General features: G+C 29.4%; 2 protein-coding genes across 4 annotated transcripts; both read right to left on the reverse strand.

Moving 5' to 3' along the window:
* Nucleotides 1-1,292: 1,292 nt before the first annotated feature.
* Nucleotides 1,293-10,570, reverse strand: LOC126844420 (uncharacterized). The gene is made up of 4 exons (XM_050582611.1): nucleotides 10,528-10,570; nucleotides 10,308-10,411; nucleotides 9,801-9,918; nucleotides 1,293-1,770 (listed from the first exon to the last, which is right to left on the reverse strand). The coding sequence occupies exons 1-4, from the start codon at nucleotides 10,558-10,560 to the stop codon at nucleotides 1,564-1,566; spliced, it is 462 nt and encodes a 153-aa protein (XP_050438568.1). The 5' UTR covers nucleotides 10,561-10,570; the 3' UTR covers nucleotides 1,293-1,563.
* Nucleotides 10,571-19,981: 9,411 nt separating this feature from the next.
* Nucleotides 19,982-24,494, reverse strand: LOC126846517 (uncharacterized). Of its 3 annotated transcripts, none has more exons than XM_050586019.1 (4): nucleotides 24,075-24,494; nucleotides 23,580-23,686; nucleotides 22,141-23,240; nucleotides 19,982-21,729 (listed from the first exon to the last, which is right to left on the reverse strand). In XM_050586019.1, exons 2-4 carry the CDS (start codon nucleotides 23,617-23,619, stop codon nucleotides 20,803-20,805), a joined length of 2,067 nt encoding a protein of 688 aa, XP_050441976.1. In that variant the 5' UTR covers nucleotides 23,620-23,686; nucleotides 24,075-24,494; the 3' UTR covers nucleotides 19,982-20,802. The 3 variants fall into 3 exon arrangements, with proteins under 3 accessions (XP_050441976.1, XP_050441967.1, XP_050441959.1); XM_050586010.1 differs by having other exon boundaries at nucleotides 19,983-21,729; nucleotides 22,141-23,244; nucleotides 23,584-23,686; nucleotides 24,115-24,397; XM_050586002.1 differs by having other exon boundaries at nucleotides 19,983-21,729; nucleotides 22,141-23,244; nucleotides 23,584-23,686; nucleotides 24,075-24,396.
* Nucleotides 24,495-24,595: the final 101 nt, after the last annotated feature.

The following is a 24,595-nucleotide window of genomic DNA, read 5'->3' on the forward strand; positions in this document are numbered from 1 at the left end:
TTGAATTGGACAAATCACATTATGTAGGATTATTGAAATACTTAACTACAATTGGCTTAGAAAAGAAAACTATATTCTGGAATAATTTAAAAGCAAAACTTTGTTGTATATATATATATACATTCAACATTGTAGTAGTTAATGAATTAGTTGCAACTGATTCTTTAACTCCTACAATGTTCATTCTGGTTGAACCGTAATATTATCAACGGTCAAGTACACAATTGTGATAAGTCAATACATACACAATGTGCACGAACATAAGACGCTATTAGTTATCTATTGCAATGCATACTCAATATCTGAAAAATTATAACTTTTTACATTTGTGCACTACACCTTTGTTATAATAAAAAGTAGTTATAGTCGGAAAAAATAGTTTGATGCAATGTTAAGTTTCAGCATCAAACAGCTGTTATATAAATATAGAGACTGTTTTATATGCATTTTAGGTTTACCTTTAAAAGTAACGGTTACAACCATTGCCACAGCTCAGACCAACATTTTAAGGGGGCTAAGCTTAATCTGAGGGCCGAGACCCCAGCTAGTTTCACCTATGGTAGCAATTGTCAATCCAAAAATACAATTTGATATAACAAAAGCCTTTGTTAATTGTTACACTGATGAGATGCTGTTATTTTTTTTTAACTCATTGAAAATGTTATTGTCTATACTTAACAAAGATCAGAAATTCAACTTTCTAAACTGAATTGCACAACAAGTCTTCATAGGTCAAGAGTATCAACATAACGTGTACGTTTTTGTATATAATTATCTTGCGTGGTATAGAGTTTATGCATTTAATTATCTACTGAAATATTACCATTAGGTAGCTTCTTTTTCTTTGTGTTATTAGTTATCGATTATACGCAAATTAAATCGATAATTAAATTCTGCTTAATATAGGTACAGGGTGATACTTATCGTGAGCCACTCAATATCTCATAAGGTTTAATAAGAAATTAAAACTTTTTTTTTCATATTATTTTTATACAATGTGATCTCAATTTTTCACAATTTTGTTTGTTTTTACCCCCTCCCAAATCACATTGCATAAAAACAATATTGAAAAAAAATATTATTTTCTTATTAAATCCTATGGGATATTAAGTGGCTCATGATAAAAAAATCACCCTGTACCTATATTAAGTCGAATTTGATAAATAAAAAACAGTGGCACGTTTATACTAAAGCCATTATGACGTTTAATGAATCCAATAAATTATTATAAATATACTTCAATAACCGATAAAAATTATTAAATAAAATAAATTAATTCTTTTTTCCCTATCTAAAGATTCATTTTTAATTTCGCACAAGACTTTCTGTATTTTTCGTGTTCTTGGCATGAATAAATATAAAAAAATAAATATCAAATACAAAGTTAAAAAATACTTTAGCTTTGACAGGATAGAGTTTAAAAAAATATAAATAAATCGTATACACACCTATCCAATGTTTTAAGTTTATAAATAAATTAAATGAAAATGACCATATTTCAATGGGTCACAAAATACTAGTGAAATACACAAGCTTTTATAGAATAAATCATTTTTTTTGTTTTTAAGGCTCAATTTGGTAGTTAGCCACTATGTAACGCGGTGCTGAATTGATGGAGACAGGCGGTGCTTGTGTTGGTGGAGCCACTGGCGCCGCCGCCGCATGATGATGAAACAAAGATGCGTGTGGATGTTCTCCCTTCTTTACCGGACACAAGCAAGGCACCCATTTAACTTCCGAGTTATGGTGTGATTCCAAAACGGATTGCAACTGTAAAAACAATAGACATAACATTAAACATAACATTAACATTACCTTTTGATCAACCAAAACTGGCAAAAAGTTTAGCATACATTTTTTTTTTAACGGAAATTCGATCTACAAAATGCAACGCAACGTTATAGATGTCTATTCTCAGTTTTTTAAAATAATAATATCGATCATAGAAAATTGGCGCTTAATGCGTTTGCTCGTTATAATACATGTTTGTAGAATTTCTGTTTTCTTCAAGATTGCATAGTAATCTCCTCAGGCTGCACATAACCCTTGACCTTGAGATAAGAGATATTCCTGCGATGGGGTCTATGGGGATTACTAATACCATCATTATAATATCGAAAGTTGCATCGCGTGCAACCGTGGCTGCAGAATTGCCTACCTTACTTGTCACGCCTGTACTTGTAAGTAGCTGATAATTATAATTATTTGTGCAGCGCCAACACGAGCCGAACTGACGGCATAAACGCGGAAGAGACAAGGTTTGTTCCAGGCATATCGTGCTTCCCAGATCAAAAGTCATACAATACACTTTAGCTGCAGCCGGAGTGATCGTGAACGAACACACGCAATGTATATAAAGAGTAAGTATGTAATATCTCATTGGTAACGCTTACTCGTCAATACTATGCGATTTATTCTAAGGGAGAAAGTAAAAGGTTTGTATGCTTTTTGCAAAAAAAATAGCCCAAGCGCTTCGCTCTACCCTTACCTCTCGATAACAAACTTTCAATATTCTCCAGAGACGTTTCATTTGTAATAGACTGGGGATAAGCAAACCGTATAGACCTCGTGTCAACACTTGTGCTGTATAAGAATTACGCATTTGTTGGTAAGAAAACAAATGATGCGTTTAAATATTGAAGTAGTGAATAGGTGCATTTTCAGGTAGGTATATAATATGTGTGTGTACATGACCACAACAATAAATTAGTAAAAAGAATTAATGTAGTTTTAAAATACGAACAAATTTAATTAAAAAGGGTTTTCTATTAACAAAACTAAATAAATTGAAAATTTATTTTCCTATCATACAGCAAAAAACTAAATATTCTAAAACCATTTCATGGATATTATTTTAATTTTATATTTTTCCGTCTACAACGCTATCGAATTAATGTAAGTAAGTAATATCTAAGAAGAGGAAAGCCAATACTAGCCCGTAAATAACTAAAAAAAAACTTTAAAGAGAAACTTACAGTATACAAATTTGTACTTTTTGAGACAAAATGTTTTCTCCGTTGTTCACAACTTGCGTTAGTTTTCTTTTAAAATTATTTTATATATATATATATATATATATATATATATATATATATATATATATATATAGTTTTATTTTGTATAGACCTTCATAACTAAATAAATTGCACACGATAAGATTTTTTCGAGCCAGCCCGACGCCGTTGGTTTTGTTTTAGTATCGTGTGTTTTTACTGAAAATTGGTGCATGCACAAAATTGTATATTTACTCCATGACCACTGTATCTACCGCAGACGGAGAATATTATTATGTTGTCATATCCGCCGGATAAGTAAGCCCGGCGGCTGAATAATTATTATTATCACGGGAAAAGAAATATTATATATTATATATGTCGGTGATAATAACGTCAAAAGAAAAATGTGCTAGTGGAATTACAAACGGTTAAACGATGAGAAATTATTGTTATCTTCGGATCACGATCAACGCGCGTTGCGTTGTAAACTGGTCGCCATCTCTTTGTCGCATATAACGTGATGTCGTCGGACTTAAGTATTTGTTTGGAATTTTTTAGCGGGCTACCGGAATTATTACTGCTTTAGAAAACGAGCGAAACACCGACAATATACACGGTACACGATTTATTATTATCATTATCAAGTATAACTATATGAACAACACAGATGCTGATGTACCTACAGACACTGTGCGTATAGATACGAGACTAACGCAATAAAAAACAATAACACGGCCGGCAAAAATGATTATAAAACGCACAGTAGACAGGTAGCGGACGGTCGTACCGCGAGGTCCAAGCGAAACCTCAATCGTAATTCATAGCCTATAAATCTCTCGAGTCTAGATCCTGAATGTCCATGATACCATATTATGTTTTACCCACAGGGTAATAGGTAGGCCGAAGATTCCCTCGGGTGTGTATATGCTACGCCGAGACCCGGAGATACCACATAGAACGATGATCGTGCTCATCGATTTCTCCATACCCCGTCGCAAGTACATAACAAATAAATACACACATAATGTATATTTTTCAATTTTTTTTTTTTTTACTTTTGAGCCTGCATAGGCTCACGCCGACTTTGACCTTCGGTGTCGCTTTCTTCGATCACGAACCAAACGGCTGACTCGCCGACATATACACAAGTAAATGCGTTATCAGAGAGTGATTTGAAAACACAAAACCTCCTTAGAGTTTTTCTCATTGCGTTGTTATTATTATTATTACTACAGTCCTTCCCCACGACATCGGCGTCTATATGGCCGCTTATAAGCGATCCTCGATCTACGATAAAACCGAGGCGTAAATCGAATATAGGTATATATATACAACACGTTTGTGTGGTAGCATATTATATACTCTTGTGTGTATTTTATAATAAGCCGTTTGTATGAGAATCGCGCGTATTCTTTCTGGGTGTACATCACGATCGACCGCTAAGGTCTGGCTTGTTAAGGACGACGTCGGACAGACAACACTGAATTGTATTAAGAGAGAAAAAGAAAATAGAGATAGATAGTTTATGATCAGGTTTTTTTTTTTGGTCAAACCTCGAAAGATATACGCAGATCGTGAGGACTGGAGTAGACGAACAAATATTAGAAAATGAAAATTACACGTTCCTTTAATAATTATATAAATATATACATTATTATTAAGGACTTCCATATACATAGTTCCCAGGAACCTACCTCAACGGCAGCGCTCCCATGCTTTGTACCAACTATTTTGTAGCGGTGACCTAACCAGACATTTCCGGTGAGGTCTTCTTTCCAATACCGAATGATTGCTGAGAGACAATAGAAAATAATATTATTTAAGTCCCAAATAAGTGAAGCAATTAGAGAGGACTTATCTTTCACAAATAATGTCTTCGAGTTCAGCCTCGCTCACACGATGAATCTGATGCCGTATCATTAAGTGCCGTGACACCAGGTAACATAGCTTACCACGGTGCCGCGACACTAGTGTCATATATTTAAAATGTTTGATATGCGGCACCGCGTGTTATGCAAAAGTAACGGCCTTTAGTGTCATTGTCTGAACGAGGCTTAATGCTGTCGATTTTTCATTAATTTTAAAGTAATAACAAAAAATGATGTTATCAAATTTTTATAATGATTTTATAAAATTGATTTTAGAGATATTAAAAAAGAATTGAGTAAAGAAATAAAATTATAAAAAGTAAAAACGTTATAACTGATAACTGACAAGGAACTATACTGACTCAGGCAAAAATAACAGTCGTCAGATATTCATTAGCAATATTAAATAGACTAAACATTTTAACAAACATATCAATATTTTTGTCTTTTTAGAATACACTTAACGTATGAAAACAATATTTAGGTCTGAAATTTCCATTAAAAAATTGTTTTCGATGATAATGAGAGAAGTTTACTAGGAACTATAAAAAGTATTTCTCTACATTGTGGCACACATAGATGATAACTCAAATTATAAATACAAATAAGTTCACCTAGGGACTTTCACACTGTATAATTAGTACTTGGTAAATAATCAGATATTCTTGTGAAATAAAAACGAAAATTTTGATTAAAATAATATAATGTATTATTATTATTAAGAAGTACAATTGTTTTTAATTGTCATACATTTATCATAGATACTATAGAAGGCTTTAGCTCCTCCTAAAACTTTGTCTCACATTTGAATTTTTAAAAAAAAAACTCTGAGAGAGTCTAATGTTTGCTCAACTACTCACATATACATTGGTACTTACATGCACATGACATAATCTGACTTATACCAGCCTGTGGCTTTAGTATTAGAAATTACAAATAATTGTTATAAATAAAAAATAACCAGAAAATATATTATAATTGCGTTTAAGTACCTATAAAGTATACATATATATGATGTTTTTTATGTAACATTAGAATTTCTCTACAGGAAATAAATACTCTATATGAACATATACTAAAGACAGTTATTAAATTGTTATTTATTCGCTAATCTGCTTTTGATAGCAATAGAAAATACTCCGTTAAAGAAATAACGTAGGGCCAGTTGCTTTTTGTCGTCTCTCTCAAATCCGCCACTTACCATACTTGTAAAACAGTCGTTAGGTGGTTTTTTATTAATAATTCTGGAATGTATACTTAAATATACACAGCGTAGCGTGTTAGTTATATTTATTAAATATTTTAGTTTTTTTACATATAAATACGATGATATATTGTTCGGTCAAATTGTCAGAACCGAATTTATTCAGAGAATAGTATTGTAATGTCAGCGTTAAGACCCTTCAATGCTAATCCTGGACAAAGACTTAAACTCGAGGCTGTAGACGATTATAATAACGATAATAAATTTGTATTGTTGACTACTTTTCCCTTTGCGGATATACAGTAAAAACCTTATCGGAACTTTACCGTGCTTTTAATAGTTATTGGTTTTTATTATACATGTTTAAGAGAACGACAAAGCCCACACATGTTTTATTACATCAAAAGTAAAAACAAGAGCTTATATATATTTACATATAAGATAAAATGTGTATAACTCAAAATCTCGAAGCAGTTCAAAATCGTTTTCTCCGTTTTCTATCATTAAAATTCAAAGTTGAACGCCAACGGCATACTAAGTATAATGGTATATTATCATATTTTTATTTAGAATCATTAAATAAAAGAAGAGATTACCTCCACTATGCATTTTTATCTAAATTATTAAATAATTCCATAGATTGTCCATATCTGTTGAAACAATTAAATTTTCGAATTAATAATAAATCTACTAGAAATCAAGACTGTTTTTTAATAAATAATATTTCTAAGAGTTATTTAATAACTTCACCTGTTAATACCCTAGGCCATAGGAAATACTGCTGAAGTAATATTTAGTTGATTGTAAATTACGTGTTATAAAATTATGTTACTATACGTTTTATATTTATGAATATTGAATTTTATTTTTAATTTGTACTAGCTATAGTTTTTTCTTCTCTTTTTATGTAAATCTTTATATTACTGAAATCACAATGTATTTATATAGAGATTATTTTGTAAATGGAGTTTTTTCCGTCAATAAATAAATAAATATTGTTATGATAGCTGTCATAAGTGTTTATTATTTGTGATTATTTAAGTTTGTTTCATTTAAGTCAACCACACGAATTTTTTTTTTTTTAAATACTAGTTTAAATTTTTAAGTGATCGATGAACTTTTTACTTAAAACATAGCTATAGAACAAGTTTTCGCTAATACAAATAAACTATAGAGTATAGTTTTAATTTTAAATTAAGGTTTCACTAAAAGATAATTTTTTAAAAAAATTTTTTTTTATTTAACCTCAACGAAACAGTTAAAAATATTTATACCTATTTCTAAATTGCCGTGTATTTTGCGTCTTCTAAAAGGTCAGAACAATTTTCGATTACACCGTTTGGTGTTGGCTTGAAGTGCAGTCCCGTTATAAGTTACAACGAATAATTTGTAAAATTATTGGGGGGGGGGGGTTGAAATTCCAGGCGTGCTTAAGAAAACATCTGGAGATTAGAAATGAAAAACATTGTATTTCTTGAGTTTTAAAATCTCGGTGACTACCGCAATGGATAAAATCGTCGAAGTCAAATCTATATTATTAACTGTTTTCATCGCGTGCCAAACTAAATAATATTATACTTAAACGTGAGCGATGTGATCGCAATCGGATTGTGTCCTCTGAAGATGTTTGGACGCGATAACCGCTTACTATTTATACTATTTTACACTTCTCCGGGGTACACGCAACCGTAAAGAATTGCATGCCTTTAATCACTATTATTATCTTACATACGATTTGTACCTAAAAGAAGTAAGCATTAGTACTGACAGTAAACCTTAAAGCTGTTGCCTGTTGTTGTTTAGCACTTTCGAGATGAAAATGTATTTCAATTTTACTATATGGCGGGTCTATAATAATAATAAATAATAACATACCGGTCGTTAAGCGTTTAAACCGCTAAAAATAACTAAGTTTTCATGTTTTTTTGGTTTTCACGGCATGCGTGGCTTACAAATTACACTCACAGAATAATCGGTTACAATAAAAGAGTAATACCTATTAAAATAAGTATTTTTTTTTAAATAAACATTTAGAATCTTACAAAGCACGATAAGAAAATAGGTAATTATTCAATTTATACGAAACAAAAGAAAAATGGTATCATATGAGGAGGGAGACTATTCATTAATGTTTTTTTTAAACACATAAGCTCGTCAACGTTTTGAAAATAGTTATATTTTGAAGAAAAAAAATTAATTCCTTCTCAACATTACATATAGAAGCTAAAAAAATCGAATAGATTTATTTACCATTTAAATCGAATACTATAACTAGAGGCGTAATTAGTTGATTTTGAGTTTTATTACTTTCAGTAAAAGGTCTAAGGGCAAAACACCCATTTGCTCCAACCCGCCCCTGCTATGGAACCCATTGAACGTCCTACTTCCCATTCATTATTATGAGGCTGGTTATACAACAGTAGCAGTTATATGGACAACGGTCGTGAAAGTTGCTCAAAGTGCATCGAAAAAAAAAAACGCTTAAGTACTTAAGTGTATTGGTTTACCTCTGTGTACAAGAAATACTGGTATCTACATTAAAACAAGATTTATTTTTTATGACAGTTTAATTAAGTTCTAGTTTCGTTATTTGTACTTTTAGTAATAAAATAATCGATGTTTCGACTTATCGCCAAACATAAATAAAAAAAATACATATTGGCTATGCGTATTTGAGATTTCCGGTTTTAAGAAAGAAAATAAATTCTAGTTTGCCAAAAAATAAATATTGATACTAAAAATATCAGCAAACTTGAAGTATAAAATCGATTTGTAGCAAAACGAAAGCAACCCGGACAAAGATGATTGAAAGAAATTCCAAAAACAAACTTATTTTTAATATTTCCTTATAACTGCTATTGCCGTACAACAGTCGTTTGAAATTAATATCACTATTCAAAAATTTAACACCGGGTTAGAAGGTAAATGCGATATCAGGTCTTAAATACACACTTGTAATTTGGTTATACAGTATAATTCCTTTGTAATTTATCTGTGACTATTTGAAAAAAAAATGTCTTATTCGATTTTCTACTTGTACAATATAACTTATCGTGAATCACCAAAAAAAGTATGACAAGTTGCCAGGGTTGGCAAGTGCATATGACAATGAAAATGATTATCTGAGAATTCAGAAAATTTAAAATTTAAATAATAAAGTACGCACTACGAGAAATAGTTTTTATTAAAGTATAGGTAAATTTAAAACCTCATAAATTACATAATAGCAATTTTAAGTATCCACCGTGTCAAAGAGAAATTAACTATGATACTTATTGCTTTTTTATAATGATATAGTTATAATAGTTGTTTTAGTTTCTATTGAAAAATGTACATTTATTTATCATACGCAAATAAAAATGTATACAATATTACATAACTAATGTAATATATTTTATGTAAACCACATAAAGTACTTGTTTAAATATATAAATAATAAACAGTTTTTTTTTAAGTAAAAGTTTAATTTCGTTATAATAGTTCTATTTATTTTAATTTAATTGCATGTACATTTTACAAACGCTATTTAAATCTAAATAAATTAACATTTATTTAGATTATTTAGTTAACACTGACTTCAAGCAGGTACTAAACCTTTACACTAACGACGAGTAAGTGTTTTTTTCAATTCAATTATTTAAAATTATGTGTCTATACGATGTCAATCGACTGTAGTTGTTTTAGCGCATTAAATTATCTATAATTATAATTTGTAATAAATGTTGAAATTACTTTGTGATGTAAGTTAGCCAAAGGCACAGCCACTGCAACATGACTTGTCCCCGCAGTCTCACCCGATTGCTCTGCCATGTATTTCACCTGCCACCAATGTTCCTTTTGTGGAATTGGCCTAAAAAATCATAGTTAAAGGTTTTTTAATGCAAATAACAATAGCATATGTGCAAAATTTATGTGTGTAACGTTTGTTTCATTTTCAAAAACAGATACTGTAAAACAAATCCAAGTAATATGTGTAATAAGAGTTGGGCAAAAATCGGATTTTTAAGAATTTTGACAATACCAAAATCTATTTATTAAAAAAAAAGATATTATGTTAATCTTAACTTTATTGTTACCTAAAAATGCTATTTAAAACATTTTAACCCAAGATTTCCAAAATTCTAAAAGCCCTGATTTTGTTAAATAATTTTTAGTATAAACAACATTTTTTTTGTTTAAGTTAAACCATAATCGAGTAAATTATATAAATAATGTTAATATTGGTCGTCGAATACTCACGCTGTTACTTGTCCGTTGACATCTACGGTTGTGGGTGCAGGTTTCTTTTTGGAAAAAATTGTTTGGTGTGTGTCCAGCACGCAAAGGGTGAGAACTAAGATCGCCTGCGAGTAATTCAAAAATATAAAATATAACACAAAAAATAGTAATACTTTAAAAAAAAAACCATACAAACACCACTAATGGGTTGATATAATGTATGTATGATCCAAGTACGTACCACTGAGGCGGAGTATTTGCTGTTGGAGTGCATTGTGTGAGTATATTGCCCAAAGACCAGTTGTAGACACGTTCAACCCTTTATATAGCCTCAAAAAAAAAAGGATAGGCCTCCTACCCCCGTCATACGTACATTTATACGGTGAAACGGCGACGGAGAAGAACTCACACAGAAAATACCGAAACAGATAATTTACTTTGGTAAAAAAAAAAACAGGAATTAAATTAAGATCGATGAACTGTGTAGATATATGAATATAATAAGGGTCCTTTTTTCTCTCGTTCTCTTTCCCATTCTCTCTCTCCCTTTTCGTCGTTTTGTGTTATTCGGCTAAACCTTTCCTTGTCCTACCGCATTCCTGAATTGTTAAAAAAAACATTTTTATCTGCTTTATTGGAAACTCGACTCGTGCACGTAGGTACGTCATACAATTATACATACATGTATAACTGTACTGTACATAAACATATGTATAACACTCCATATACAAAATATATACAGTTTAGGGAAACCGTCGTTTGAGTGTGAGTTGACACGTTTTTTTCCAGGTACCACATTGCTTATCACAGAAAAAACTTCAAAACGTTAATTAGTTGTATACAGACGCCATATAACTGGTACTACTATAATATAGTCGGTTTATATTATAGTATATAGACAATATTATAATATGTAAATCACGATAGGAAAAACAGCTTATATTTCGGCCCTGCTTTTATCAGTGTCAAGGTCGTCCAACTCATTCATGTAAAACGGAAAGAAAACAAAAATATTATCCATTTTTTCAAGTCCCAAACGGTTAAATATAAAATTAATATTTCAAAAATATTGTAAACATTTAAAAAAATATATTTTGCACAAATAGTTTAAAATTCATTTTTGATACCTATTTAAACACAGTATGTGATATTATATTGACTATTACATGGACGTGATAATTCTTCGCCGCACATTCTACAGTAGCTTATGATTATTATTTTTTCACGGGTTTTATGGAAATTTCCTAACATTTTATTTAATAGTTTTTATAAATGTCTGTCCGTTATTCTTAGTTATTCTTAAAATTTCAAAGTGAACTAATTTACCAATGTAATTTATTCTAAAAACTGGAACATTTTTAAACGACCAGTTATCAAAAGATCTTCTCGATAGATTAATGAGGTTCATGATAAAAAAATGAAAACTACACATTATTATTACAAGGAGGAAACGAAAGAGCTACCTCAATTACAAAACCATTAATGGGATGAACGTTTATAATTTGGTAAACCGAATTTGGTAACAGGAGGTTAGCCGAGTAATTGATGATTATGTTATAATATGACGGTCGACGGAGCTGTTTCGAAAATACTAATAAACGGTATAGTATAGCGGTAAAAAAAGAAAATGAGATATAATAATATAATTTATCGTTAAAGGATTTCCATATAAGTATACACAAAATAACATCCCAAAAATAAATTAGTTTTAAAAATCGTTTATAGTTAATTTTAACCTTTTTTAGAACTTTCTTTTGGTATATTTTCTTTTGTTAAACAATTATTTATATTACTTAAATGTAAAACTAAAGAAAATAGCCGTTAAACTAATACAGTAATCTCAACTAATAACGCAGAGACGACTTTGTGTAATGCCAAAATATAGTAGAGAAAAATATACAACGTGCAATATGATATAATTATTATGTGCAAAATAGGCACCAGGTGCAACTTAAAAAATCCTAAATATCAGTGGTTTTTAATATTACAAAAACCATTTATCAGCATACTTACTATAAAAAGTAATTTTATTTTTTTTTTTAATAATAAGAAGTGAAATTTACTAAGTAAATAAAACAAGGTCAAATTAATTATAACCTAGTTTTAGTAGAAACTTATCAAACTTATTTGATTTTAACTCAAGTAGGCTACGCAAGTAGTTTTAATACATTTATTCGCTTACAATTAATATTATAATATTGTTTTTAGTGAAAGCGCAGAAGCAAATTAGGTAATTTTATTGAGGCCTGTGAAATTATTCGAAAACAGTATTAAATATAGATTTTTTTTTAATTTGAAACAGTACAGGTTTAATTGAAATTTTTTTTATGAATGACATATTTAGCTTGAAAATCCGGGGAAGTAGATGTTATATTACATATATTTATTAAGTTTTTAATAACTGCCTACAAAAATAAAATTAAATGAACTTACGTTGCGTCGTGTGACTACCACAACTCTTATTCTATAACGACAATTTAAACAAGTGAGAGTTGAGAGTATATATATAATACATTTAATAATAATATCATGCACAGTCGTTAAAAACAAGCAAAAATCAAGTAATTCGGGTCAAAAAACCCTCTATTTCTTGTTTTTATAAATACAGTTTTTGTAAGAAATTTCGTCTATACACTTACTACTATTGAAAGCCGATCATATCCGATTTAGTCATCATTAGAAAAATGTCAGTATAACAAATTTATTTTAGGTGGAACGGGTTCGATTAAAATCCGTGTAGTTGTTTATTAGGGTCTGTTGGTTCATATGACAAAGATACCGACCTCATATGTAAATTAATTTTCTTTTTTTTTAATTACACATTTATTATGGAAATTTCTAAGTTTTTCTGAGACAACGCTCTTGTCTCTAATATACAACTCCTCATCTATAGTGTGAAATATTGTTAAGTTATGTGTGGATAATAATATGTAGTTAATGTAGTTTTGTAGTATATAATACATTTAGTATGATAAGATAACGATCAAGTTTTAGTATGAGAAGCCGATAATTGTCAGTGGTCTACATTTTTCCTGGACCATTTTATTATTATTTACTAGCCTCGGACTTGTCCTATGACAATATTTAGTTCAAAAATCCAATCATAACAGTTAAAATAATAGTTGGTGGTATGAAAATATGTAAATAACGATAGCCTAGAAACCGGTTATTTTTATATAATGTGTAAAGACAATCTGACTATAAATCAAAAATGTATTTTAATTAGCTGTATAAAAAAATGGTAAAACGGTTGTAGCATTCAAGTATCTCATTTTATATCCCACTATATCGTAATCGGTAGACTACTGTACAATATATATTAATTATTTTGATGAGAAGCTCTACATATTTTCATATAAGAATAATAATAATCACCGAACAAATTTCTGTAAACAACTGAACAAATTTACAAATCTTAGAAGAAAATAAAGAAATTATAACACATCTTAGAAAACTGGATACCTTTTGACTAGGAACTTAACCACTAATCTGTTGTTCAACAGAACTAATTACAAAATAACTTAACAGTAATGAAGTACCATAATTAAATCATTGTTATTGGTCTTATCTAATTTAATATTATAATATATGGCGATGTTTAGCATATTAAGTTAATATCCTAAATGTTTTCTTAAGTCAATATTATTAACTTAACATTCAATATAATACCTAGGTGGTATCAACTTGCCTCAATTAAAATTGTATGTAATTACACAACCATAGTTGACTAAACATGATGAAATAGCGATTTTTAGGACCAGTAGACCTTTTTTATCCAGTCAGCAGAGGCTTTTTAACAACTAAATATTGTGTAAAGTGAGATAATGTAATGTTCGGATAATTTACGACAAATATAAATTTATTGTTTAATGAAGATAAATACTTTAAAAATGTATATTTAGACCAGAGTTGGTCATCGTGTAATGCAATTTTAATTAAAATAAGTTTTTAAATATCATTTATATAATTCAATTATTATTTTTTTAAGAAAGAATAATTTTTTCTTTATTTGTTATTCAATAAATTGGAGGCGAGGTAACAACACCGGGTAGAGGCGGGGTAGAAACACAATAATTTGTGGAAAATGGAGATCACATTTTACAAAAACACTATGAAAAAAAAAATTCAATTATTAATTACTCAGTGAGATATTGACTGGCCTATGATAAAAAAAATCACCCTGTATATAATAACTCGATGCCATTAATTAATAACGTCAAAACGACTTGGCATTGGTGTTTATCTTAATTATTTTAATATCGATGCTAAAAAACGAAAATATTTATGAGTATTTAAAATATACAACGGTTTTAAGGAATTCTGATTAACTATACAATTTACTTACAGTAAATATTAAAAAAAAAAATATTTTAATAATTTCATTTAAAAAAACTATAATGAAAGGCACTAGCCACTAACCCTCTAAGCTCTAACTAAATCGTTTTATGGAAGTTATACTAAATGTCTAAATACCTACACGTACAAATATATAATCAAAATTATTAAGCTGTTGTGAGAAGTATATAATTTTAACATTTTTATTCAACGACCTTTATATATAGATCTCATAAAAACTCATTATTTAAAAACTAATACATCTTTCTTTGCTCCGCTCCGCGTCATATTTAAACAAATTACTAAATATTAATACGTTCAGATTTTTTATATTTTTCAGATATCTATACTGTATTTACTATCAGTCTGATTTTCAGATTCAAATTTTCTAAACTACTCTCAAGTCCTAAAATACAAAAATATGAAAAATATACAATAAAAAAACACTTGAAATATAAAAAAAAAACATTACATATGTACATATATTCAATCGAGTGCCGTATTTTAAAATAAACAAATAAGTACATTTTTAGAGTGCTATTCTGAATGGGACAGGGAGGAACTTTTTCAACGTCTGGCGGCCAAGTGCAGCTCGGGCAAGTACACCTTTCCTGTAGGATTTCCGATTTGGGACTCGTGGCGACTTTTTACGTGAACAAATCGGTGTAGTGATAAATGAAACTTAAGTTTTTCTTCATATTTTCCCCAGTTTCGCATTCTATCATTTTCATTAGTACCTATCGGTTATCTAGTTTTAAATAATACCTTTTCAGTTCTCAGTTAAGCATCACAAACAAAAACCACCTATTATGAAATTGAAAAAATGTCGTCTTATCTTTCGGTAATCGTTGTGTACAAAAAAAATTGTACTTTCAAATAAGTTTATGATAGCAGTCTGTACTTTATAGTATACGATGTGTAAAATATGATAAAACCCGTCTGATGTTTACCGACGGTTCGATGGCGACATCCAGTGCAGTACCTACATAACGGTCGTGTAAATGTATACCAGCTATAATGTCTATCCGCAGGAATTTATTGTTTCAACCCGACGAGTGTATGGCTACGCAGGTATAACTGTATTTTAAAATGGGAAGAAACTTCCACTAATCCAAGACTGGTTCTATGGTTATAATGGTAATTTACATTCCCGATACGGGTCAACCCCCGAAATGAAAATATTATCGTCGTTTCGGTGCGTTGGGAGAGAGATGCACTTTGATTGTCAGGAAACACTAGCCGTGTCCTATGCCGGCCGTCGACGACTGGAAGTTATTATCATAATATTATACTTACTTCATTTACTCCTCGGACCTCGCCTCTAACCCTTCTGCCGCCTCCGCCCCTCCATTCCGCCGGTAAGACGGTCGTTTGTAAGATATCCGTATACATCCCCGGGGTCGGTAATCATCGAAGCCGTTTGTATCATTATTAACGTGACACGAGGGCATAACCGTGTACGTACAACGCCATAGGAAAACGAGTAAATATATCTCTATTAAATAGTGTAGCGTAACACGTACTCAGCGGTTATAATATCATGTGTACAGTATGTACAATAAAAATACACAATATGTATACACGTATAAGACGTATAAAACCATTTGTTTTTTTAAGTACTCGCTTAATGGTTTGTGTTGAGAGGAACCCGCGTGAAACATTTCATCGCCCACCACCGCACATAATAATATTGTAATTTATATAACACATAAAACAAGTACACGCTCAAAACCATTGTGCCCCGTCGATTTCAATTATATGTTCTATATTATATTTATTTATGTGTAATGCATAAAAAAAATTATAATAACACGCACAGTCTACATGTCGTGTGAACCTGTATAAATCCGTTGTTATCGGTCATTCATTCCGAAGAGACGACCTACCCAGGGGTCTTTCGGGTTACGAATAAACCTACACTAACGTCAAAACATTAATGAAAAAAAATATATCCAATTATTTTCCTACAAATATAATATTATTGTAATGAGGAATTTTTTCAAGAAGAAATCGAAACGTTGTTTCCAAGGTTAGGTGTATTTTTGGATTAAAATTAATGTCTGCTGGAGAAGATGAACTTATTAACCGCTGCCTTGGCGCCGACTAAAAAAAAAGTAAAAAAACATGTAATTTGATTGGAGTTTTAAAACACGTTAGGTATGACCGTTTTCTCTAATAGCGATAGGTTATAATATTTTAATGTGCATGTACATCGTCTTAAATATTTGTTAATATCAAATATGTTATTATTCGTCTACCTAATAATTGTAACTTGTATAACGATTAGTCGTCTGTAAATTGTTCAAACGAGAAGGACAAAGCAGGAAAAACTAAGTCACTCGATGGACATAAACAACTAAATATATATCTTCAGAAACAAATAAATTTACCATGTAGTCCCTAAGCTCATCAGACACATTTTAAACTAAGTCCAGTTAGAAGTTAAGGAATCTGTAGTTAGCTACCGCGTGTTGGTATAGATGTACCTAAATTTATTTCTTGTGGTGCTAAAATTGTAAATAGCTCACAGGCCCAAAAAACTAACTTCTCATATTAATATCTTTTTAATATCAGCTCAGGATATCGTTAATCAATGTGTCAATTACAGATCTGGATTTTTATTTAACTAGATTTTCATTATTATTTATTAATCCGTCCTTGAGTTTCAACAGTTTAAAATAAATTATCAAAAAATGTTATAAATTGAAAAGTTCAACTAAAATTCTAACATTTAACAGAGACGTGTCTAGAATCAGAATTAGGATATAGCTTCAAACTTTTATGTATTGTATCAGTTGTCATAATTTTATTAAAAAGTTACTTGATCTTAGCCGCCAAGTATTTTATTTTTAATAAAACTTAATATAATAATTTTAGCTACCTATTCATACATCAATTTAAAAATTATAATTGAATACAATTAGGAGTAATGCTTCATTGCATGTTAAGTTCCTCAGCACTAATAAATCAGTCATTTACTCTCACCTGCTATATATTTCATTATTAAGACATCTACGGGCCACTATACAAAATTAATGTAAAAATATTCAAACGTTCACTAGAAGAGCCTAAAGTGAACGCATACGTCCGTGTGATGGGGCGGACACCACTGACTTGCTATACTTATAAGTAATTTGTATATTATTACTTGCCCGAAGTAGGTAACGCCTGTGATCTAGAGCCGAATTCAGATAATCGTATTTTATCTCAGTGTCATGAATAATGTTCCAACAATTAAGGTGAAAAAAATTATATTTAAGACTTTTAATTACAACTTACTGTTCCGTACACACTGTCTTTTTTATGTCAATGCCGACACCATAGTGCACACTTCACAGTTAATAACAAAAATGTATCGCATCAATCACCACTAGGTCAATGTACCATTTAAGTTTAACTTTTATTAGATTCTTGATGCCTGTGATTCGACTGGAGGGGGATAAATATTTAAATTGATTAACAGAATCGAGATTATATTTGGGGAGGGATGGATTAGAGCAAAATATGTATTTTCTCAGGAACCATAGCCCAAATAGGAAAGTATAAAATTAATATACCAAAATTACCGTGAAAATATTTTACCTTTCCAGCTATAACTAAAGTCATAACAAAATTTAAATAAAATTATAATAAGCAAAGTTATAAAAAAAAAGTACAAATGTTATGTATTGAACACTATGATTGAACGGTAAAAAATATTTTAACTATGATTCACTCGCTCAAAGCAACCTAGAAATGTATTACGGTCAAAGAGTAATTTTTTTTTTTTCTTATTAAAAAAAAATTGAGAAAATTGTATATTTTATAGCCCCATTCTAGATCTATCTTTGGACTAATTTTCAGACCTTAATCCCTAAAACTTCACCTAACAAAGCGAAATCAAGAAAAAAGTTTCACCCTTTATAGGGGTAAGGGTGTTTGATATTTGTTTGGTTTGTCAAAGTTTATCTGTAATACTATGTATAATGAATATTCCATACAAATTCGGAACTAATTTCGTTACTTTTAAATAAGTTATAGAGGGCCGTACTTTTATGTTGACAAATATGTAAATTTTATGTGTTTTTTCTCGATTTTTTTAAAGGGAATTGGTGTACTTTTTTACTTCTGATCCATCAAAAGTTCCAAATCGCATACAATTTCGGATCTATAGATTTGCTACGCGACTAAATCCATCTACAGGAAAAAAATATATGAATTCATAAACAAAACATCATTTTAAACTTTAAACAAATACCTTCTCAGCTATCCCATAGAAGCTAAAATACACTAATTTATAGTAGTTTTTTTGTTTAGAAGAATGAGTCTACAACACACAGAGTCTATAAATGGAAAGTCAATCGTCGCAGTATGACAATTAGTATTTGAAAAAAAATTACGAAGAAACTCAAAAGGACGCTTTGCCTAAATATTAATTTATAATATTATAATATTATAAATAATTAATATTAATATTATTATTATTAATATTAATTTTTAAGGGGTTTCGTAAAGGCAATTATTCATAAGGATCTTATATGCTATTTTTTTAAGGCTTTTGACTAGAAAAAGTTTCTGCTCAATTGCGTTAAAAGCGTTTAGGTTAGTTTTGTAGAAATGTTTTATTAGTTGTTTTGTGCATATAGTTATAGATAAAGAACCCACTTCTTTTTGGATTTTATAATAGTTCTAACAGGTACAGTGAATCCAAAAATGTTGGTAAAATACTGTTCTATTAATGATGTCTATATATATATATATAGATATATGTTGGCTACAATGTAGAAATCACTACTTACTTTGATAGGCTGATATTTTTGGGAAGGTTCTGAAACTTGGACTTTTTTCACTGTTAGGTTTTTGTTGGGAATATATATAGACCGGATGTTTCTTTTATTGTCCTATCCTAGTTTACTCTTAAAATAAATACAATATTTTAGTTTTCTTTTTGAAAACATTTTTGTTTATGCCATATTACAATACTAGATATATTCAAATTTTTATCTTTTTTAGTATTTTCTAGAGTTTTATCAACTTTTGAAACTTAAATGGTAATGTATATATTTTAATAACTTTTTAAATAAAGAATGATTTTCTGAAAATGTTGACTGATCGATAACTAGTTTTATATAGTATGTTTACATAATGATATGACTCAATTTTTTAGTTAAGTACTTTTCTTTATTAAAAATTGCTTATAATCGCCAATGTTATATTTCTTAGTTCCTATTATTCAGGATTTTTTTTATTGTACAATAAAATGTACATTTATCATAAAAAATTTTAGTTATACAAAATATTAATTATATAATAATAAGATAAATTTTATTCGCTAAAATAAACATTTATTATAAAAAATCACTTAGAATGATATGTAACCTAAAAAAGGTACTTTGGATACACAATTTATTGATTAGAATTAGCACCACAACACATGAGACTTAACATATATTATGTTAGTAAGCATTTAAAAAAATTAAACATCAATAATAAGTTGTTGGGTAAAAAAATATATATTAGAAAAAATTGCACATTCAAGGGTCTACTCAAAAAAAAAGTATATATATAAAATAAATAAAAAGTAAATACAAATCATCACTGTTATATTTAGATTTGCATCGAAACTTAATAAGTCTATGCTTAATATTTTTTAACGATAGTTATAACTCGAATACATAATAAAAAAAAAAAATTAGCACCTTCTCAGCTTAACATCTAAGCAAATATGTCAAAAAATAAACAAAACAAAGAACGATTTAACTTTATTGTAATAAAAATAAATGAATAAAAATTAAGCAACTAATAATATTATTAATTTATAAGAGATTGAAGTACAACATAATATGCAAAACTATTATTGTAAATTAAAAATATATCACAAATTGTCGAATTATAATTGGTTCTTAGTTTTAAAGAAAATAAGACTGCCTTCGATAAGTTAATATAAATTCAGAGAAATTGTAAAAAATATAAAAGAACAGATCTAAGGTTGTAATTTATATCCACCAATTTTTTAATTTTAAATAAAAGCGGAGGAAAATACATATTAAAATAATATTGCATTTAAAATTAAAATTTTGTGTAGTACATTAGTAATTAAAAATACAAAACTTATTAACAATATTATTTGTTCAACTGTTGTTTATGTACATGCACAAAATGTTAATTTTTTCGGTTATTATTAAAGTTGTTGATTAGCTTTCTATTCAACAAAACAAATACAAACAGTCGTGTTGTCATTGCTTTTGCGAACATCGAACAATACACATTTTTTAAGACTATATAACACAAACCCGTGGTTTTCAAAAGATTTATACTGGTAACCAATATATGCACCCTCTTGTGGATCAAATTCTTGTGCCAATTCCATACAAATATTTTTATCCAAGACTTCAGTAGGCGACGGCATTTCAAACATTTTAAATTTGTCAGTGAACGGTTCACAATCAATTCTAAAATTTTCATAGTTGTTGCTTTTGTAAACTAAATACTCGTTAACAAGGTTCGACACATCTTTTCTAAGTTCTCTAATACCATACAACAAGTATTCCGTCAAACAACATTCTTTGATTTTGTATTCCAAACAAAACATTTTATTAATGGCATGACAGTCAGTCTTACCATGCATTATGCATTCTTGCACAACATCGTTTAACTGGCACGCCAATTCATTGGCTTTTTTTACAACTTGTTGAATACTAAATATGACCATTTTTTGGTCCATATACTGTTCTGGTATTTGTGAAAGCAATTCTTTCATCTTGCATCCACCAAGTATAGTTTTCGCATTTTCTATAATGTTAATATCAGTTAAGCCCAAATCCATATTACATAAAGTTCTTTCTAAGTCATCAATTGTGTTAGCAACTGATCCGTCAGTGATCGAAGTGCTCATTCTATCCATTGGTTTTTTTTTATAATATTTTGGAAGATGTTTCCACACTAACATAAGGTTTTCATAGGTAAGTTGTTTTTTCAAAAACTTCCACACGCATTTGTAAAAGTTTTCCATGTTGAAACTTAAATCACCTTTAACATACTTCATGAAATAAAAAAAGAGTAATCGATCTATATTGCAGTTAAAATCCTGACATATCTTTCTGGAATTCTGATAACCTTTTGCGAGAATCTAAAAACCATCAAAACTATTATTATCTTAAAACAAATCTGGACATTGTTAAACGTTTAAAACAAATGTAATTTTTATTTGAACAAATATCCAAATAAAAATGCATTTTTTTAAACTAATTTAAATCAAAAAACTATTTAAATAAAATTTATAATAATAAAGATTAACACATTTCTATTTAAAACAATAGGTTATTTGAAAGAATAAAAAAGAAGTACTTTAATAAAATGATTTGAATTATAAACAATCAATTATTTGAAACAAACCCATTGTTTTTAAATAATTATTTGTTACTGAAAATTTAAAAGGGCTCAAGTTTGAATTAAAGTTATAATAATATGTTATAACTGAATTAATAGATTATTCAACTCTAAAAACTAAACCTATAAAGGGACAAATATAAAATCTTACATCAAAAATATTTTTAACTGTTGACCATGACATCCATTTTCCCGTGACATCGAATAGATCCAGTTGTAGGTACGAAAGCATTTTAAGCCATAATTTTTTCTTCTTAACACTGTATACAACATCAGATGTTATACCGATAATATTTAATGAGCATTGAGTAATACAAGCCCCGTTTTTTAACATTAATAGGGGTTTCCCAAACTTTGATGCAATAATTGATGAACCGCTCAGTTCAAGTGTTTTAACTCCAGCAGTCAGTGGAGCGGTAATAACTCCTAATGTTGAAATTGTTAGATTTAGCCAATGTTTTCCCGCTTCGGCGTCAGATAAAGATTGGTTGTGTTGTCCTCTATCGACCAAACTGTTAATTTGCCTCCCAGCATCCCACGCGGAAGATCCAGCTGCTACAGCAGCCGCTGGTAATAAAACAGGTGCCATAACGGGAACAAATATGCCACCCACTAACAAGGCACATGATGTAACTGAGGATACTTTACCTACAACATCCAAACCGTTCAGTATTTTTTTTGTTACATTACTAGACGGAGTTAATTTTCTTTGCAAGTAACATGCTTCATTGTAAATGCCTGACATTGGGTAAAACATATATCCTTCGGGTAAAGTATTATTTTCCAAATACTTTCCCCAACTTTTATACAATCTATTGGCTTTTAAATCATAATAGAATGTTTGTGATTTATTAATTCTTATTCTCAATATATCCGATTGTTGAATGTCTTTTTCAAAAAATATTTTCCAATTCTCATATTTTTCTTTGCAAATATAAAATACAATTGTTTTTCCAACATCAATTGTAATTGAGTCACATTGATCCTTGACAATGACGTTTTTGATAGTTCTGGAAATTTTCAAAATGTGTTGTTTCTGATTATCAGTGTATTGATTGAACAATTCACTGCTTCCATTAATAGATTCCAATAATTCTTCATTGATCTCGTCATTGTTTTGAAAGGGCGATCCGAGATAAGTATACGCAATGAACATATTTAAATCCCCCAACGTAATAGTTGTCCAGTCAGGGCGCCCATTGAAATATTCATATTGTGTTCCTTCGAGTTTAACTTTTAGCTGCTGACCTTCTACCTAAAAATTTAATTTAACACTGTTATAAAATCATAAAAAAATTACTTGGTTTGTACAACTTAGCAGCTGTTGATTATTTATTTAAAAAAAACAATATATATATATATATATAAACAATTTTTTTTATGCTAATTTTAGAAAATGTTCGACATACTTATTAGTTTTTTTTCATGATAAATAGTTAGTAAAAACAGTATTTAATTCAAGAATAGCATAAATTGTTATAATTATATAAGAAAATTGATAAAAGCAATCTGCAGAAATATGAACTTGTAGAATACACTAATAATAACATTTAATAACAGTCTTAAGAAAAATCATTTTTAAAAAAATACTTACGTTTCTATACTCCAAAATACTAGTTATGTTATACATTTTTGTAGGCAATAAATGATTTATCCTACAGACAAGTTATTAGATCATCAAATTCTTTAGCAGATACCTGAAATAATAATCATTTTTAATATAATTTTAAAAATATTTACTATGAAAACCATATTAAATAATAATTAGGGAATAGTATTTATAAAGGGTTTAAATAGGCAGAACAAGCATCTAAAAAGGTAGTAACTAGTTTTTTTCTGTACTATAGGAGCGATAAAGTAGAGAACACATTCCTTTTTTAAAGAAACGTTTTAAAAAAACAACACTGCTCGTTAATAGCAATCATGACAAAATAGATTTATTTTGTCATGATAGCAATAGCAAAAAAGTGAAATGATGATAAAAGTAACAAAATAACATCAACCGGATTTAAGAATGACTAAATTTATCAATGGCTTTAATAATGGCTACTTTATAAACAATTACAATATTTGGTTTTCGCTTACTGTTGGTACATTCCAATTTCCTATAGACGATTTTATTTACCTAAAGGCAAACGACCTTCCACGATTCACGAACCACGCTATAGTTCATGAACTAATTATCCTGTTGGTTCTAACACGGATTATACATACGAATTTCGTTGTCCGCCCGAAAACGCAGAGACCAGTGAGTAGTGTATTGTAAAATACTAAAATCAAATTAAAATTAAATAATATTATACTAAATTGTAAATATTTTTGTAGGTCATCACTCTTATCAGTGATATAAAAAATTTGCCATAATATTATTATATTTGTGGTGACAGTGGTACCACCATATAACCTCCAAATATTCAATGATATTATCTAACTACGAACAGCCGGCCGAAAACAATGTGATCTAGTTGTGTATACGCGTACATTGTTATGACTTGGACTACGTACAGCGTAGTAGTTTTTTATTAAAATCTAAATGTATTATTCAATTTATGTACATCGAACATCGTGATTAGTACAAGAATTTCCCTTTATGTTCAAGAATTAAG

This window comes from Adelges cooleyi, unplaced genomic scaffold (genome assembly GCF_023614345.1).
Source record: "Adelges cooleyi isolate 19-005CV unplaced genomic scaffold, UGA_ACOO_1.1 ACOO_flye_CR_arks_rails_tigmint_CR_PRNA_108, whole genome shotgun sequence".
In the NCBI taxonomy this organism is placed as follows: Eukaryota; Metazoa; Arthropoda; class Insecta; order Hemiptera; family Adelgidae; genus Adelges; species Adelges cooleyi.

What these genes read in the sequence shown, in the direction of transcription:
- LOC126846517 (XM_050586019.1), bottom strand. Translation starts at nt 23,619, where the DNA reads ATGTATAACATAACTAGTATTTTGGAGTATAGAAACGTAA. An exon ending in TTTGGAGTATAGAAACGTAA is followed by an intron (nt 23,241 to 23,579) that starts GTATTTTTTTAA and finishes ATTTTTAGGTAG; the next exon opens with AAGGTCAGCAGCTAAAAGTT. An exon ending in CAGTTAAAAATATTTTTGAT is followed by an intron (nt 21,730 to 22,140) that starts GTAAGATTTTAT and finishes GATGGTTTTTAG; the next exon opens with ATTCTCGCAAAAGGTTATCA.
- LOC126844420 (XM_050582611.1), bottom strand. Translation starts at nt 10,560, where the DNA reads ATGCACTCCAACAGCAAATACTCCGCCTCAGTG. An exon ending in GCAAATACTCCGCCTCAGTG is followed by an intron (nt 10,412 to 10,527) that starts GTACGTACTTGG and finishes AATTACTCGCAG; the next exon opens with GCGATCTTAGTTCTCACCCT. An exon ending in GTCAACGGACAAGTAACAGC is followed by an intron (nt 9,919 to 10,307) that starts GTGAGTATTCGA and finishes ATGATTTTTTAG; the next exon opens with GCCAATTCCACAAAAGGAAC.